At 43.2% G+C, this 15,000-nt stretch overlaps 1 protein-coding gene across 1 annotated transcript in view; it reads left to right on the forward strand.

The window, feature by feature from the left end:
- cdh23 (cadherin-related 23) overlaps positions 1-15,000 on the forward strand; it is a gene marked incomplete at both ends in the record, with an annotated part of 775,072 nt that overhangs the window by 621,188 nt on the left and 138,884 nt on the right. Inside the window, 1 exon segment of the mRNA XM_084321844.1 lies at positions 12,369-12,429. Coding sequence (XP_084177970.1) covers positions 12,369-12,429 — 61 coding nt within the window.

The raw sequence follows: 15,000 nt of genomic DNA on the forward strand, positions 1-15,000 counted from the left end.
ATGCCTAGACTGAATGAATGAATGAATGAAAACTTTATTTAACAGATTGCAGAATGGGTACAATACAGTACGGCTCAATACATACAATTGTTAAGGGGATGCAGACCTGAGAAAGACGTTTGTCTTGTTTCCATCAGGGTCCCCCATTTTCAATTCATATAGACATATATGACATACATGACATACAGATAGTCAGTACTGCTACATCTATACATTTATGACATACCAGATTTGCAAATACAGTACTTTTTGTGATACAGAAGGAGTCAAGAAAAGGGAGTATATACATTTGACGTAGAAACTGTACATTGGAGGAGGTTGGGTGGGGGGGGTTGGGTACATTGGGATATTGACAACCATACTGGGTAATTTACATTGGAGGTGGTTGGGGGGGGGGGGGGGGCGGGGGGCACACTGTATAAACAAGTAACACTGTACATTGAGGGGGGGGGGGAGGAGACACTGTACAAACAAACACAATTGTACATTGAACTATTGACAAAACCATACTAGGTAAATGACTGTACATTGGAGGGGGTTGGGTTAGGATATTTACAGGGGCCAGTGTTGAATTGCAGTCTCCCGTAGGTGTCCCTTGAGAGAGGTTTTGAAAGTGGGTAGTGATCCACATTCCTTTACAGCTTTGGGTAGGGCGTTCCACATTGATGTGGCATAATTGCGAAACGTGTTTAGTCCCTTATTTGAGCCGAATCTGGGTTTAACATTGATTGATTTGTGGAGCTCCCTCTGGTGTTGTGATCGTGGTATTCACTGACCTTTGGGAAGTATTTTGACATGTACATGGGTACCTTGGTCGTGTAGTGTATCTTGTAGACCAGGCCCATTGCAAGTTGTTGTACTCTGTCGTCTACTCTAAGCCATCCTAGGTTGTCAAAGTGGGCAGGGGTGAGGTGGGTTCTAGGAGTAAGGTCAAGCAGTAGTCTGACCAGTTTGTTTTGAGATGTTTGTAATTTTGTTTTTAGCGCCTTTGAGGTGCTTTGGTACCATGAGGTGCAAGCATAGTCGTAGTACCCCTGAATGAGTGCTCCTGCCAGAGTCTTCAGGGTGTTCTTGTTTACCAGAGAGGAGATCCGGTACAAGAATCGAGTTCGTTGGTTGACTTTTTTTATTACATTGGATGCCATTTTGTCACAGGAGAGATTAGCCTCTAGGATGGAACCCAGGTAGGTAATTTCATCTTTCCTTGTGACAATATTGTCACCCACTGTAACTGAGAAGCCGTCGGTCTTGCTGAGTTTGTTATTTGAACCGAAGAGAATGGACTCTGTTTTGCCCATGTGTAATGATAGTTTGTTATCAGCGAGCCATATGCAGATTCTGCCTAGTTCCGAGCTGAGGGTTTTTTCAACCTGTAACTTGTTCTTGTCAGAGACCAGCAGGGCTGAGTCGTCCGCAAACAGGAACAAGTTGCAGTCACAAGCTGACGACATGTCATTTGCATAAATTAGGAACAGTAGCGGTCCTAGTATGCTTCCTTGTGGAACACCACAGCTCACTGTGAGGGGGGGGGGATAGAGTACCGTTTACCTCCACCATCTGTTCCCTCCCCTCAAGGTAGGATTGCATCCAGCTCACTGATAGACTATCAAAACCAATTGCTTTTAGCTTGTCAATCAGAATGGAGTGATTGACCGTGTCAAAGGCCTTTTGTAGGTCCAGCATGACCATGCCGCAGTATTTGCCTGCGTCCACCTCTTGTTTGATGTGGTCATTCAAATAGAGAAGGCATGTGTCAGTGGAGTGGGATGTTCTGAAGCCAGATTGGAATTCGTAGATTAGATTTTTTTCCGCTAGGTACTTTTCGACCTGTTCGTAGACTATTTTTTCCATGACTTTCGAGATGGAGGTGAGAATAGAAACAGGGCGGTAGTTGCCTGGGTCTAATTTGCTGCCCTTTTTGTGCAGAGGGGTCACCCTCGCAATTTTGAAGTCCTTGGGGACGTGTCCCTGTTTTATGGAGAGGTTTATTATGTGTGTGATGATTGGTGTGATGGCGGCTGCTGAGTCTCTGAGGAATTTGGAGGGGATGTTGTCATGGCCAGTGGCCTTGTTAGGTTGGAGGGCGCTCAGTTTATTGAGTACCTCATCTGTTGTTACCATTTCCAGCTTGAAGTCGTCCTTGCGGACCCCTAGGTTTTTGTAGTAAGCTACTATGTGTTCTACCCCATAAAGCCCTGAGTGGGAGGGTAGTTTGTTTACCAGTGTTGTGGCTATGTTTGTGAAGAAAATGTTTAAGTAATTGGCTACATCCAGCTTGTCTGTGATGAGCGTGTTGTCCGTTTTTATGTTTATGTTTGAGAATCTGGTTTTAAGTTTTTTACTGCATCCTAGTTGATTATTGAGTAATTTCCAAAGTTCACGTGGTTTGTTTTTGTTTTCCTCAGTTTTGTCATTGATGAAATTCTTTTTTGCAGTTTTGATCATGGAGTTTACGTCGTTTCTTAGTCTGTTTCTTTCTAGTTTGAGTTCAGTCACGTGGGCTTGGAGTTCACTGCTCGTGCTTTTAGTAAGCTTTGACTGACTTTTACGAAACTCAGAGCATTTTTTGTCTCTGGTTTTCATAGCGGCCAGTATTTCGGAGTGCATCCACGGCTCAGCGCGATTTTTTACCCTGGTGGTTCTTAGGGGGGCCATGTCGTTTAGTATTGCTGAGAATTTGGTTTTGAAACCTAGCCATGTTTCGTCAACCAGTGTACCATTGAGTTCATCTGACCAGTCCAGACTCTCCAGTTCAAGGTTGAAGGCCTCGCTAGAGTAGGTTTTGAGGTCTCTAGATGTGACTGTTTTGTGGCAGCCAGCCTTTTGTTTTAGTTTTTTTCGGGTACAGAATATCATATAATGATCACTTAACCCACATGCTATAACCCCTTTATTTGAGATCTTGGACTTGTCGGAGGTCAGAATGAGGTCAATGGTAGTCTGAGTTGATTCACATACACGTGTGGGTTGGGTGATTAGCTGGCTGAGGCCATGCAGATCACAAAACCTACTGAAGGCCTTGAAGACGGGTGCATCTTTTCGTTGCATATCCGTGTTCCAGTCTCCAATAAGAATTTTGTCTACATCCTCAACTCCAGCTAAACACCCATCCAGTGTATCATAAAAGCCACTATGATCTGGCGGCCTGTAGACTGTGCCAACCAGTAGGGATTTCGCCCTTTCGAATAGGATTTCCACCCATACAGTTTCAATTGATTTATGATTCAGGTCATTTCTGTTGATGAATTTGGTGTCCTTGTGTATGTACATACAGACACCACCTCCATGTTTGTTCCTATCATTCCTGATTATTGAGTAGTTCTCAATCTCTATCTCTGGATCTTTTACAGAATCGTCGAGCTTAGTTTCTGAGAAGCACAGTATGTTTGCCTTACCATTTATGAATATTTGTTTGATTTCATCCAATTTGTTTTTTAAGCTGTTAATGTTAATGTGAAAAATGTTCAGTCCATTGGCGTTGGTTATTTCATTGATGTTGGCAGGTTCGAAGTATTGTCCGTTTGTGATCTGTTCCTCTGTGTTGTTGTGGGTGGGAAGGGGGGAGGGGGGGGTCGGGTCCCGCGCCGTGCTGGAACAACAAAGAAGGGGGGAGGGGGGGGTCGGGTCCCGCGCCGTGCTGGAACAACAAAGGACTCGTTCCTGGTTGTTTTCGTTGTTAGCTCTGCTAGCTAGCCGGCTATCGGGCGTCGAGATGTTTACATCCCGCGTCGAGATGGTCGTCATGGTTTCGACCCTCGGTTCACCTCCTCTTGTCACTGCCTCACGTGTGCTCGTCTGCTGTGGCGTCATTGGGGGAGACAGTATGTATGTTCTGTTTTAAAGCGTTTTCTCTAGTGACAAACTAGTATGGCTTTAGATACATTATTGGTTGTCTTACATGAATATATTGTTGCAGGTCGCAGCGTATTTGCTTTCATTTGACCGCTGTTTTAATGTCTCTGAACCAATTAATCGGTTGAATGTGGTGACCAATTCTGAATGTTCCCTTTCAAAAGAGGCCAGATTCATGCATGTGCTATAAATGGTTCAAGAATAGCTTCCCAGTTACTTTGGGTATGCAATCGACAGGTGTTTTATGCAAAATGCAGGAGTGGTAAGAGGTTAAGGACAATCAGAACACACTGTAGTTACAATTCTGAAACACTGAAACATATGACTATGACATCATGCAGAGTTTAAAAAGATATTTCTGATGTTTGGAACCCTGGCAATATTTATTATTGACCAATGATGATGTTGATTAGAACCCTAACCCTATTTCTTACTTACCAATGGTTATGTTGACCAGTGGAGTCCTTTCTCTGCACAATCCTCATACTAGCTCTGGATAGTTAGCCACAAACCAATGCAAAGTCAATGGGGTCAAGCTCCTGTCTATACAAGCTGATTGGGGCTCACTGAAATCTAATTTGTGTTGCACATTTCTGTGAGCCTCAGCCAGCTTGCACAAACATGAGCTTGGGCTTGACCCCATTGACATTGCATTGATTTGTGGCTAACTAGGCCAAGCTAGCATGAGGAACAGCATGGATTGTGTTGAGAAAGGATTATACCAATCAACAACATCATTGATAAGTAGCAAATAGGGCTAGGGTTCCAGAAATCACAACTACCCCTTTAATCTTTGGTGATACAAGGTTTATATCTGACAGTAAAGACTTAAAACCTGCCAGAACTAAAACTAAAACCTGCCAAAACTAAAACCTGCCAAAGATAAAAACTTGACAAAACTAAAACATGCCAAAACAAAAACCTAACCTACCAAAACTAAGACTAAAACATGCCAGAACTAAAACTTGCCAAACCTAAACCTTGCTAAAAAAATAAAATAAAAAAAACTTAATCCTGCCAAAACTAAAATTAAAACCTGCCAAACCTAAACGAATACCTGCCAGAACTAAAATTAAAACCTACCTAAACTGAAACTAATACCTGCCAGAACTAAAAGCTGCCAAAACTAAAACCTACCAGAACTAAAACTAAAAGCTGCCAAAACTAAAACCTGCTAAAACAAAAACCTGCCAAACCCAAAACCTGCCGAAACTAAAACATGCCAAAACTAAAACTGCCAAAAAATAAAACCTGACAACTAAAACTAAAACCTGCCAAAACTAAAACCTGCCAACACTAAAACCTGCCAGAACTAAAACCTGCCAAAAATAAAACTTGACAAAACTAAAACTAAAACCTGCCAAAACTAAAGCAAAAACTAAAAACTGAAATTAAAACCTGCCAAAAATAAAACATACCAAAACTAAAACTAAAACATACCAAAACTAAAACCAAACCTACCGGGAGCTCCAGTAGCTCACCGCGTATCTCGGCGTTATTTCTGCGTCGGGAGGAGCCGTGCTGCGTCACGGTTCTGGTTGACTCCGAGTTCGATTCCCGGACCCGCCGTCATTTGCCGAATGTCTTCCCCTGTTCTCCCTCCCGTTTCACTCTACAACTGTCGGTCATGCTTGACCAGAAAAGCGATAAACGCTAAAAAAAAAAGTAAAAAAAAAAAAAAAAAACCTACCAAAACTAAGACTAAAACATGCCAGAACTAAAACTAAACCTTGCTTAAACGTAAACTAAAACCTGCCAAAACGAACACCTGCCAAACCTAAACCTTGCTAAAACTAAAAACAAAAACCTGCAAAAACAAAAACCGGGGGGGGGCTCCAGTAGCTCACCGCATATCTCGGCGCTATTTCTGCGTCGGGGAAAACCGTGCTGCGTCACGGATCTGGTTGACTCCGAGTTCGATTCCCGGACCCGCCGTCATTTGCCGAATGTCTTCCCCTGCTCTATATCCCGTTTCACCCTGTATCTGTCGGTCATGCTTGACCAGAAAAGCGATAAACGCTAAAAAATAAAGTAAAAAAAAAAAAAACGACCAAAACTAAATCCTGCCAAAACTAAAACTAATACATGCCAAACCTAAACCTTGCTAAAACCTGAAAAAAACTTAAACCTGCCAAAACTAAAACTAATACATGCCAGAACTAAAATAAATACCTGCCAGAACTAAAACTAAAACCTACCTAAACTGAAACGAATACCTGCCAGAACTAAATGCTGCCAAAACTAAAATGAATACCTGCCAAAACTAAAAGCTGCCAAAACTAAAACCTACCAGAACTAAAACTAAAAGCTGCCAAAACTAAAACCTACCAGAACTAAAACTAAAACCTGCCAAAACTAAAACTAAAACCTGCCAGAACTAAAACCTGCCAAAAATAAAACTTGACAAAACTAAAACTAAAACATGCCAAACCTAAAGCAAAAACTAAAAACCAAACCTGCCAAAAATAAAACATACCATCACTAAAACCAAACCTACCAAAACTAAGACTAAAACATGCCAGAACTAAAACTAAACCTTGCTAAAACTTAAACTAAAACCTGCCTAAACTGAAACGAATACCTGCCAGAACTAAAACAAATACCTATCAGAATTAAAAGCTGCCAAAACTAAAATCTACCAGAACTAAAACCTACCAGAACTAAAACGAAAACCTACCTAAACTGAAACTAAAAGCTGCCAAAACGAAAACCTACCAGAACTAAAAGCTGCCAACACTAAAACCTACCAGAACTAAAACTAAAAGCTGCCTAAACTAAAACCTGCTCAAACAAAAACCTGCCAAACCTAAAATCTGCAGAAACTAAAACATGCCAGAACTGAAACTAAACCCTACCAAAACAGCCTCAACTAAAGTTGATGTGGTGTTTTCACATGCAGGTAAACATCTCATAGATAACACATAGTTACAGATCCACTGGTTCACACACACATTACCAGCACCCATACTGTAGACAAGTACACCAACACACACACACACATTACCAGCACCCCTACTGTAGACAAGTACACCAACACACACACACACACACACACACACACATTACCAGCACCCCTACTGTAGACAAGTACACCAACACACACACACTTTACCAGCACCCCTACTGTAGACAAGTACACCAACACACACACACATTACCAGCACACCTACTGTAGACAAGTACACCAACACACACACACACACACACACACACACACACACACACACACACACACACACACACACACACACACACACACACACACACACACACACACACACACACACACACACACACACACACACACACACACACACACACACACACACACACACACACACACATTACCAGCACCCCTACTGTAGACAAGTACACTAACACACACACACACACATTACCAGCACCCCTACTGTAGACAAGTACATCAACACACACACACATGACCAGCACCCCTACTGTAGACAAGTACACCAACACACACACACACACACACACACACACACACACACACACACACACACACACACACACACACACACACACACACACACACACACACACACACACACACACACACTCACAGATGCACACACACACTCACAGATGCACACACACACACACACACACACACACACACACACACACACACACACACACACACACACACACACACACACACACACACACACACACACACACACACACACACACACACACACACACTCACAGATGCACACACACAGATGCACACACACACTCACAGATGCACACACACACACACACACACACACACACATTACCAGCACCCCTACTGTAGACAAGTACATCAACACACACACACACACACACACACACACACACACACACACACACACACACACACACACACACACACACACACACACACACACACACACACACACACACACACACACACACACACACACATTAACAGCACCCCTACTGTAGACAAGTACATCAACACACACACACGCACACACACACACACACACACACACACACACACACACACACACACACACACACACACACACACACACACACACACACACACACACACACACACACACACACACACACACACACACACATTACCAGCACCCCTACTGTAGACAAGTTTATCAACACACATTACCAGCACCCATACTGTAGACAAGTACATCAACACACACGGGCACACGTATACACACACACACTCAAATTATGTTCACTCTAGCACAGATCTAGAAACACACACTTGTCAAAATGTATACTTACACTCACCCACAAAGATGTTACGTCTCTTTAAAAATCTCTTCTTTACTTCCAGTAACTGAGTGAAACTTGGCTCCGCGCGCTCTCTCTCTCTCTCTCTCTCTCTCTCTCTCTCTCTCTCTCTCTCTCTCCTTCTCTCTCTCTCTCTCTCTCTCTCCCTTCAGCCTTTCACACTGTGTGAGGGGGAAACCGTTGCATAGAAACAGTTGTGGGGGTGGGTGGTGAGGGGGGTGGGCAACAGCTTTCTCATCAAACCGTCTTGTTAGAGTTTTAATCTCCTAGAAACGTCCCCAGTAGTCTGTTTCCTAAAGCCATCGAGCAGCCTGGTTGGTTGTCTCCAGACATGGACTGGTCCAGACCCTTACACTGTCAACATCTGGGCCACTAGTGTGGTCTTGAACATTTCAAACACCCCTTGTATTGCTCTAAGTGGTTCAGTCCACTGTGTAATACCCTATTCATCACTGACCAATCTAACCCCCCACACTCTATTCTCCCTGTCTCCCTCCTCCCCTCTCACCCTTGTCCTCTTCCCCCACCCCCTCCTTCCCCTCTCCTTCCCTCCTCTTTCTCATTGTTCTTCTCCTCCTCTCTCCTCTCATATCCTCCTTTCTTCTCCTCTCCTCTCCTCTCCTCTCCTCTTCTCTTCTCTTCTCTTCTCTTCTCTTCTCTTCTCTTCTCTTCTCTTCTCTTCTCTTCTCTTCTCTTCTCTTCTCTTCTCTTCTCTTCTCTTCTCTTCTCTTCTCTTCTCTTCTCTACTCTCCTCTTATGTACTCTTCTCTTCTCTACTCTACTCTACTATACTCTTCTCTTCTTTTATTTTCTCTTCTATTGTCTTCTCTTCTCTTCTCTTCTCTTCTCTTCTCTTCTCTTCTCTTCTCTACTCTACTCTCCTCTTATGTACTCTTCTCTTCTCTACTCTACTCTACTCTTCTCTTCTTTTATTTTCTCTTCTATTGTCTTCTCTACTCTTCTCTACTGTTCTTTTATCTTCTCTTCTCTTCTCTTCTCTTCTCTTCTCTTCTCTTCTCTTCTCTTCTCTTCTCTTCTCTTCTCTTCTCTTCTCTTCTCTTCTCTTCTTTTCTCTTCTCTTCTGTCCTATCCTCTGCTCTCTGTTTTTCTTTATAAAGCTAATGAGACTGAAGCCGGGCCCCTCTTATTCACAGAGGGGGAGAGAAAGAGGGGGGGGGGGGAGTGCGTGTGTGTCCATTTCTTTCTCTATATCCCTCTCTCTGTCACACTCTCTCTATCTCTCTCTCTTTATCCCCCTCTCTCTGCCTCTCTCTCTTCCTCACCCCCCTCCCTTTCTCTCTTTCTCATGCACCATCATCTCAGCATGTTTATACTATGTATCTATGTGGAAGCTGGAACCACGCTGTCTGCTAGCTAGAGAGAGAGAGAGAGAGAGGTAGAGATTCTCATGTGGTTGTTGCGGTAACAAGGCCTTGAGGAGGATGAGGAAGTGTTTTATCTGAGAGTTTAAACTAGGGTCAGTTTATCATGTTAATTAGATTAATTAATTACACAGCAAATTATCGCGTTATGAAAATTAACTCAAAATTAATAAAAAAATTAAAAATTATCTCATTCATTCCATAAGAATGTAGAATACACATTTACAGACTTTTTTTGATATGGTCCATTTGCATGTTCTTAGTATCTGATTCTAGGGGCATCTATGAATCTCAGGGAATGTATTCCCAGTGTCAGAAATACTGTGGGCTCGATCCACAAAGAATGGATTGCACGGTGCAAGTTGCATCAGAGTCCTGAACAATGAACATTGAGTACCACAGAACACTGAACTATCCACACATAAGCACACATGAGCACACACACGACACGCACGCTGTGCACGCTCACACACTAGCAGCCACTTTAACATGAGCGGGCACACACTCATGCCGCACACACGCACACTTATGGCCAAAAGGAAAGGCCACTTTAAATTAGTATAACAGGAACAGTGTATTGCACTACCAAAGCTACCTAGCATGTCCTACCTATATGCTCTGTAAATAACTATGTACAGATACCGAGATGTCACACCATGTTACCTGTTACCTGTTTATTGCACAATGTTGTTTTTTCTTTTATTGGATTCTATTATAAATTATGTTGTACCACTGTATTGCACATCGTTGCGGGCAAGACCACCCGCATTTCATTGTATACTTGTATGCCGTGACAATTAAAACTCTTGACTTGACTTGAATTCATTATGAATTGAAAATGAGGGACCCTGATGTAAACAAGACGAAAGTCTTTCTCTGGTCTGCATCCCCTTAACAATTGCGTGTATTCAGATTTGAGCCGTACTGTATTGTACCCATTCTGCAATCTGTTAATAACATTTTCATTCAATCAATCATTGATTAAATGAAATTTTTATTTTGAGTAAATTGTAATGAACCAAATGAGAATATCAATAATTTTTTTTTATCTTTGACTGTGAATAACACCATGCTCAAATTGACCAGACCTGAAAAATCCAAGCAAATTAATAGATGGAAGATGATTAAACAGAAGGTTTTGTAGATACAGTACTGAATTCTGCCATCCGGACACATGCAATTTGAAATATGATTATAGAATATAGAATAGCAGGCATAAAATGGTTATGCGATTAAAATGCGATTAATTAGATTAATTAATTACAAATCCTGTAATTAATTAGATACATTTTTTAATCGCCTGACAGCACTAGTTTAAACATCACTCTATGTAACGACCGCGTTGAAGTGAATTTGGAGTTGGAGTGAAGTGAATATGTCTGTGTTTGTGGGAGTGTGTGTGTGTGTGGTGTGGTGTGGTGTGTGTGTGTGTGTGTGTGTGTGTGTGTGTGTGTGTGTGTGTGTGTGTGTGTGTGTGTGTGTGTGTGTGTGTGTGTGTGTGTGTGTGTGTGTGTGTGTGTGTGTGTGTGTGTGTGTGTGTGTGTGTGTGTGTGTGTGTAGTTGGGGACAGTTAAATGTTACAAAGTGTCTCTTCTGACAACATGATCTCACTTAAATGTGTAAATAAAGTACTAATCGACCACAGGAAAACATTTACATAATGTGCGTTATGTTATAGCCATAAGTCGTATTGTATTGAAAATATAACATGTGTACGTATTGCAAATGCCAAAAAGATGTATTACATATTACATTTGAACTTTTTTATGATTTCAGAAAGGTTCCCCTGCTGGGGATGGAACCCTAACCTTAACCCTAACTGTATGTCTTAACCATAACCATTAAGTGAATGTTAAAAACTAACCATAACCCTAACTTTATGTCTTAACCTCTTAAGCCCGGAGCCCTATTTTTGGAAAATCCGCCTAAAACAGCTTTTTAACAGCAAGTTCAAAAAGCCTTGTATTCCGATACAGGAACTTGAGTTTGCTTGCACACTTGGATAAAATGTTGGCAGCACTATTCTCACATGAGAGAGACTGCTCTAGTGTAAGTCGTACTTGATACTAGTTTAGTGAGAGCACTAACTATAATCACAGTCAGATAGTGGTGAGAGCACTAACTATAATCACAGTTAGATAGTGGTGAGAGCACTAACTATAATCATAGTTAGATAGTGGTGAGAGCACTAACTATAATCATAGTTAGATAGTGGTGAGAGCACTAACTATAATCATAGTTAGATAGTGGTGAGAGCACTAACTATAATCATAGTTAGATAGTGATGAGAGCACTAACTATAATCATAGTTAGATAGTGGTGAGAGCACTAACTATAATCATAGTTAGATAGTGGTGAGAGCACTAACTATAATCATAGTTAGATGGTGGTGAGAGCACTAACTATAATCATAGTTAGATAGTGGTGAGAGCACTAACTATAATCACAGTTAGATAGTGGTGAGAGCACTAACTATAATCACAGTTAGATAGTGGTGAGAGCACTAACTATAATCATATGTTAGATAGTGGTGAGATTGTGTTTACATGTTGAATGCATGTATCCCCTCCCTACTTCCCATTATCCACATGGAATGCACCTGGATAATGACATGCTGGTGATCTAGTGACATCTAGTGGCTGGATGTTATCTACAGTACCTGTTGTCAGTAAATCGTATCATATTAATGTATAATGTCCATAATATGAATTTGTTCAGATTGTCCATCTGTGCACCGACTGTTGCTTAAGTATATGTGTTTCTGTGTGCCTGTGTGTGTGTGCGTGTGCGCATGTGTGTGTGCATGTGTGCCTGTGTGTGTTTGTGTGTGTGCTTGTGTGTGTGCAGGTGCAGGCTACAGATGCAGATGAGGGGGAGAACGGGAGGGTTCTCTACAGGATCCTCTCTGGTGAGTCACTTCCTGTTTCCTCCTCTCGGTGTCGCACACGCTCAGTACGGCTGCACGGGGTTACATAACCTACATAACTCATGTGATCGTGGTGTTGTTTGTTTTATCTAACACAGTGCCGGGGAAGCTACTCTGGTTTTACTAACACAGTGCCGGGGAAGCTACTCTGGTTTTACTAACACAGTGCCGGGGAAGCTACTCTGGTTTTACTAGACACATGGGAAGCTACTCTGGTTTTACTAACACAGTGCCGGGGAAGCTACTCTGGTTTTACTAGACACATGGGAAGCTACTCTGGTTTTACTAACACAGTGCCGGGGAAGCTACTCTGGTTTTACTAACACAGTGCCGGGGAAGCTACTCTGGTTTTACTAACACAGTGCCGGGGAAGCTACTCTGGTTTTACTAGACACAGGGGAAGCTACTCTGGTTTTACTAGACACAGGGGAAGCTACTCTGGTTTTACTAACACAGAGCTGGAGAAGCTACTCTGGTTTTACTAACACAGTGCTGGATAAGCTACTCTGGTTTTACTAACACAGTGCTGGAGAAGCTACTCTGGTTTTACTAACACAGTGCTGGAGAAGCTACTCTGGTTTTACTAACACAGTGCTGGATAAGCTACTCTGGTTTTACTAACACAGTGCTGGAGAAGCTACTCTGGTTTTACTAACACAGTGCTGGAGAAGCTACTCTGGTTTTACTAACACATGGGAAGCTACTCTGGTTTGACTAGACACATGGGAAGCTACTCTGGTTTTACTAACACAGTGCTGGGGAAGCTACTCTGGTTTTACTAACACAGTGCTGGAGAAGCTACTCTGGTTTTACTAGACACATGGGAAGCTACTCTGGTTTTACTAGACACATGGGAAGCTACTCTGGTTTTACTAGACACAGTGCTGGAGAAGCTACTCTGGTTTTACTAACACAGTGCCGGGGAAGCGACTCTGTTTTTACTAGACACAGGGGAAGCTACTCTGGCGTCTACTCAGCGTACACGCACCTGGAAAAGCCGCGCAGCTCAGTGAGGATCATGTTCTTTGATTTTTCCAGCGCCTTCAACACCATCCAGCCGTCACTGCTAGCGGAGAAGCTCTCTGCGATGCAGCTGGAGCACGGCTTGGTGGCCTGGATCAAGGACTACCTCACTGAGAGGCCACAGTACGTCAGACTAAAGGACAGTCAGTCTGACGTACTGGTGAGCAACACCGGCGCCCCCCAGGGAACTGTGCTGTCACCCTTCCTCTTCACCCTCTACACCTCAGACTTCTGCCGCAACTCCAGCGGGTGCCACCTGCAGAAGTTCTCAGACGACTCCTCCATCGTAAGCTACATCACCGACGATGATGAGGAGGAGTACAGAGCCCTGGTGGAGAGCTTCGTGGGGTGGAGCGACAGCAACCACCTCCAACTCAACACCAGTAAGACCAAGGAGCTGGTGGTGGACTTCCGGAGGGGCAAGAAGAGGCCCCCCCCGATTCCCATCTCCATCCGAGGGGTGGATGTGGAGATGGTGGACTCATACAAGTTCCTTGGGGTACACCTGAACAATAAACTGGACTGGTCGGACAACACAGAGGCCCTCTACAGGAAGGGACAGAGCAGGCTGTTCTTCCTGAGGAGACTCAGGTCCTTCAATGTGTGCAACAAACTGCTGCAGTCTTTTTACCAGTCTGTTGTGGCCAGCATCCTCTTCTATGCTGTGGCATGCTGGGGAGGCTACATCAACTCAAGGGACACCAACAAGCTCAACAAGCTGGTGAGGAAGGCTAGCTCTGTGGTGGGAGTCGAGCTACCTAGACTTGAGGTGATGGTAGAGAGGGGGATGATAAGGAAGCTGGATGCCATCATGGAGAACCCCTACCACCCCCTCTACGACGAGCTAGTCAAGATGAGAAGCTCGTTCAGCCACAGACTCATCCCCCCCCGACACTCAACTAACCGCCTCGGACAGTCCTTCATACCAGCGGCCATCAGGCTCCACAACAGTGGGCAGCGACTAGCAGCCTCCAGGCCCCACAACAGGGGGCAGCGACAGCGACTGCTACCAGACATTGACCTGGGACTTATAGGAACCCAAGGGGGACAAAGTAGACTACCCTGGTACTTTGATTAATGTATACTCAGTAGATAGTAAATTATTATAACACTACCTCTTGCATACTGCACCTCATGTGACACTGTGAATAATGTGAATATTCCTCAGCTAGTCAGATAGTAAATTATATTGACCATATTGATCAAATTGTTTACACTGCCTGTGTTGTCTTTTACTACTTGTCTTTTACTACCTGTATACTGTGTTGTTTTACTACCTGTACCCCTCCCCCCCTCCCCCCCATGCTGCTATGATGCCTGAATTTCCCCAAGGGGATCAATAAAGGAATATCTTATCTTATCTTATCTTATCTTACTAGACACAGGGGAAGCTACTCTGGTTTTACTAACACAGTGCTGGAGAAGCTACTCTGTTTTTACTACCAATGACTTCAAAGCTACCGTCAAAATAACTATAGTTTCATTACTTAGGAAAAAGTTGTTACAATTTCTTTGTGGGGAAAAAAGGAA

Source organism: Notolepis coatsorum (genome assembly GCF_963971535.1).
Source record: "Notolepis coatsorum genome assembly, chromosome: 9".
NCBI classification, from domain to species: Eukaryota; Metazoa; Chordata; class Actinopteri; order Aulopiformes; family Paralepididae; genus Notolepis; species Notolepis coatsorum.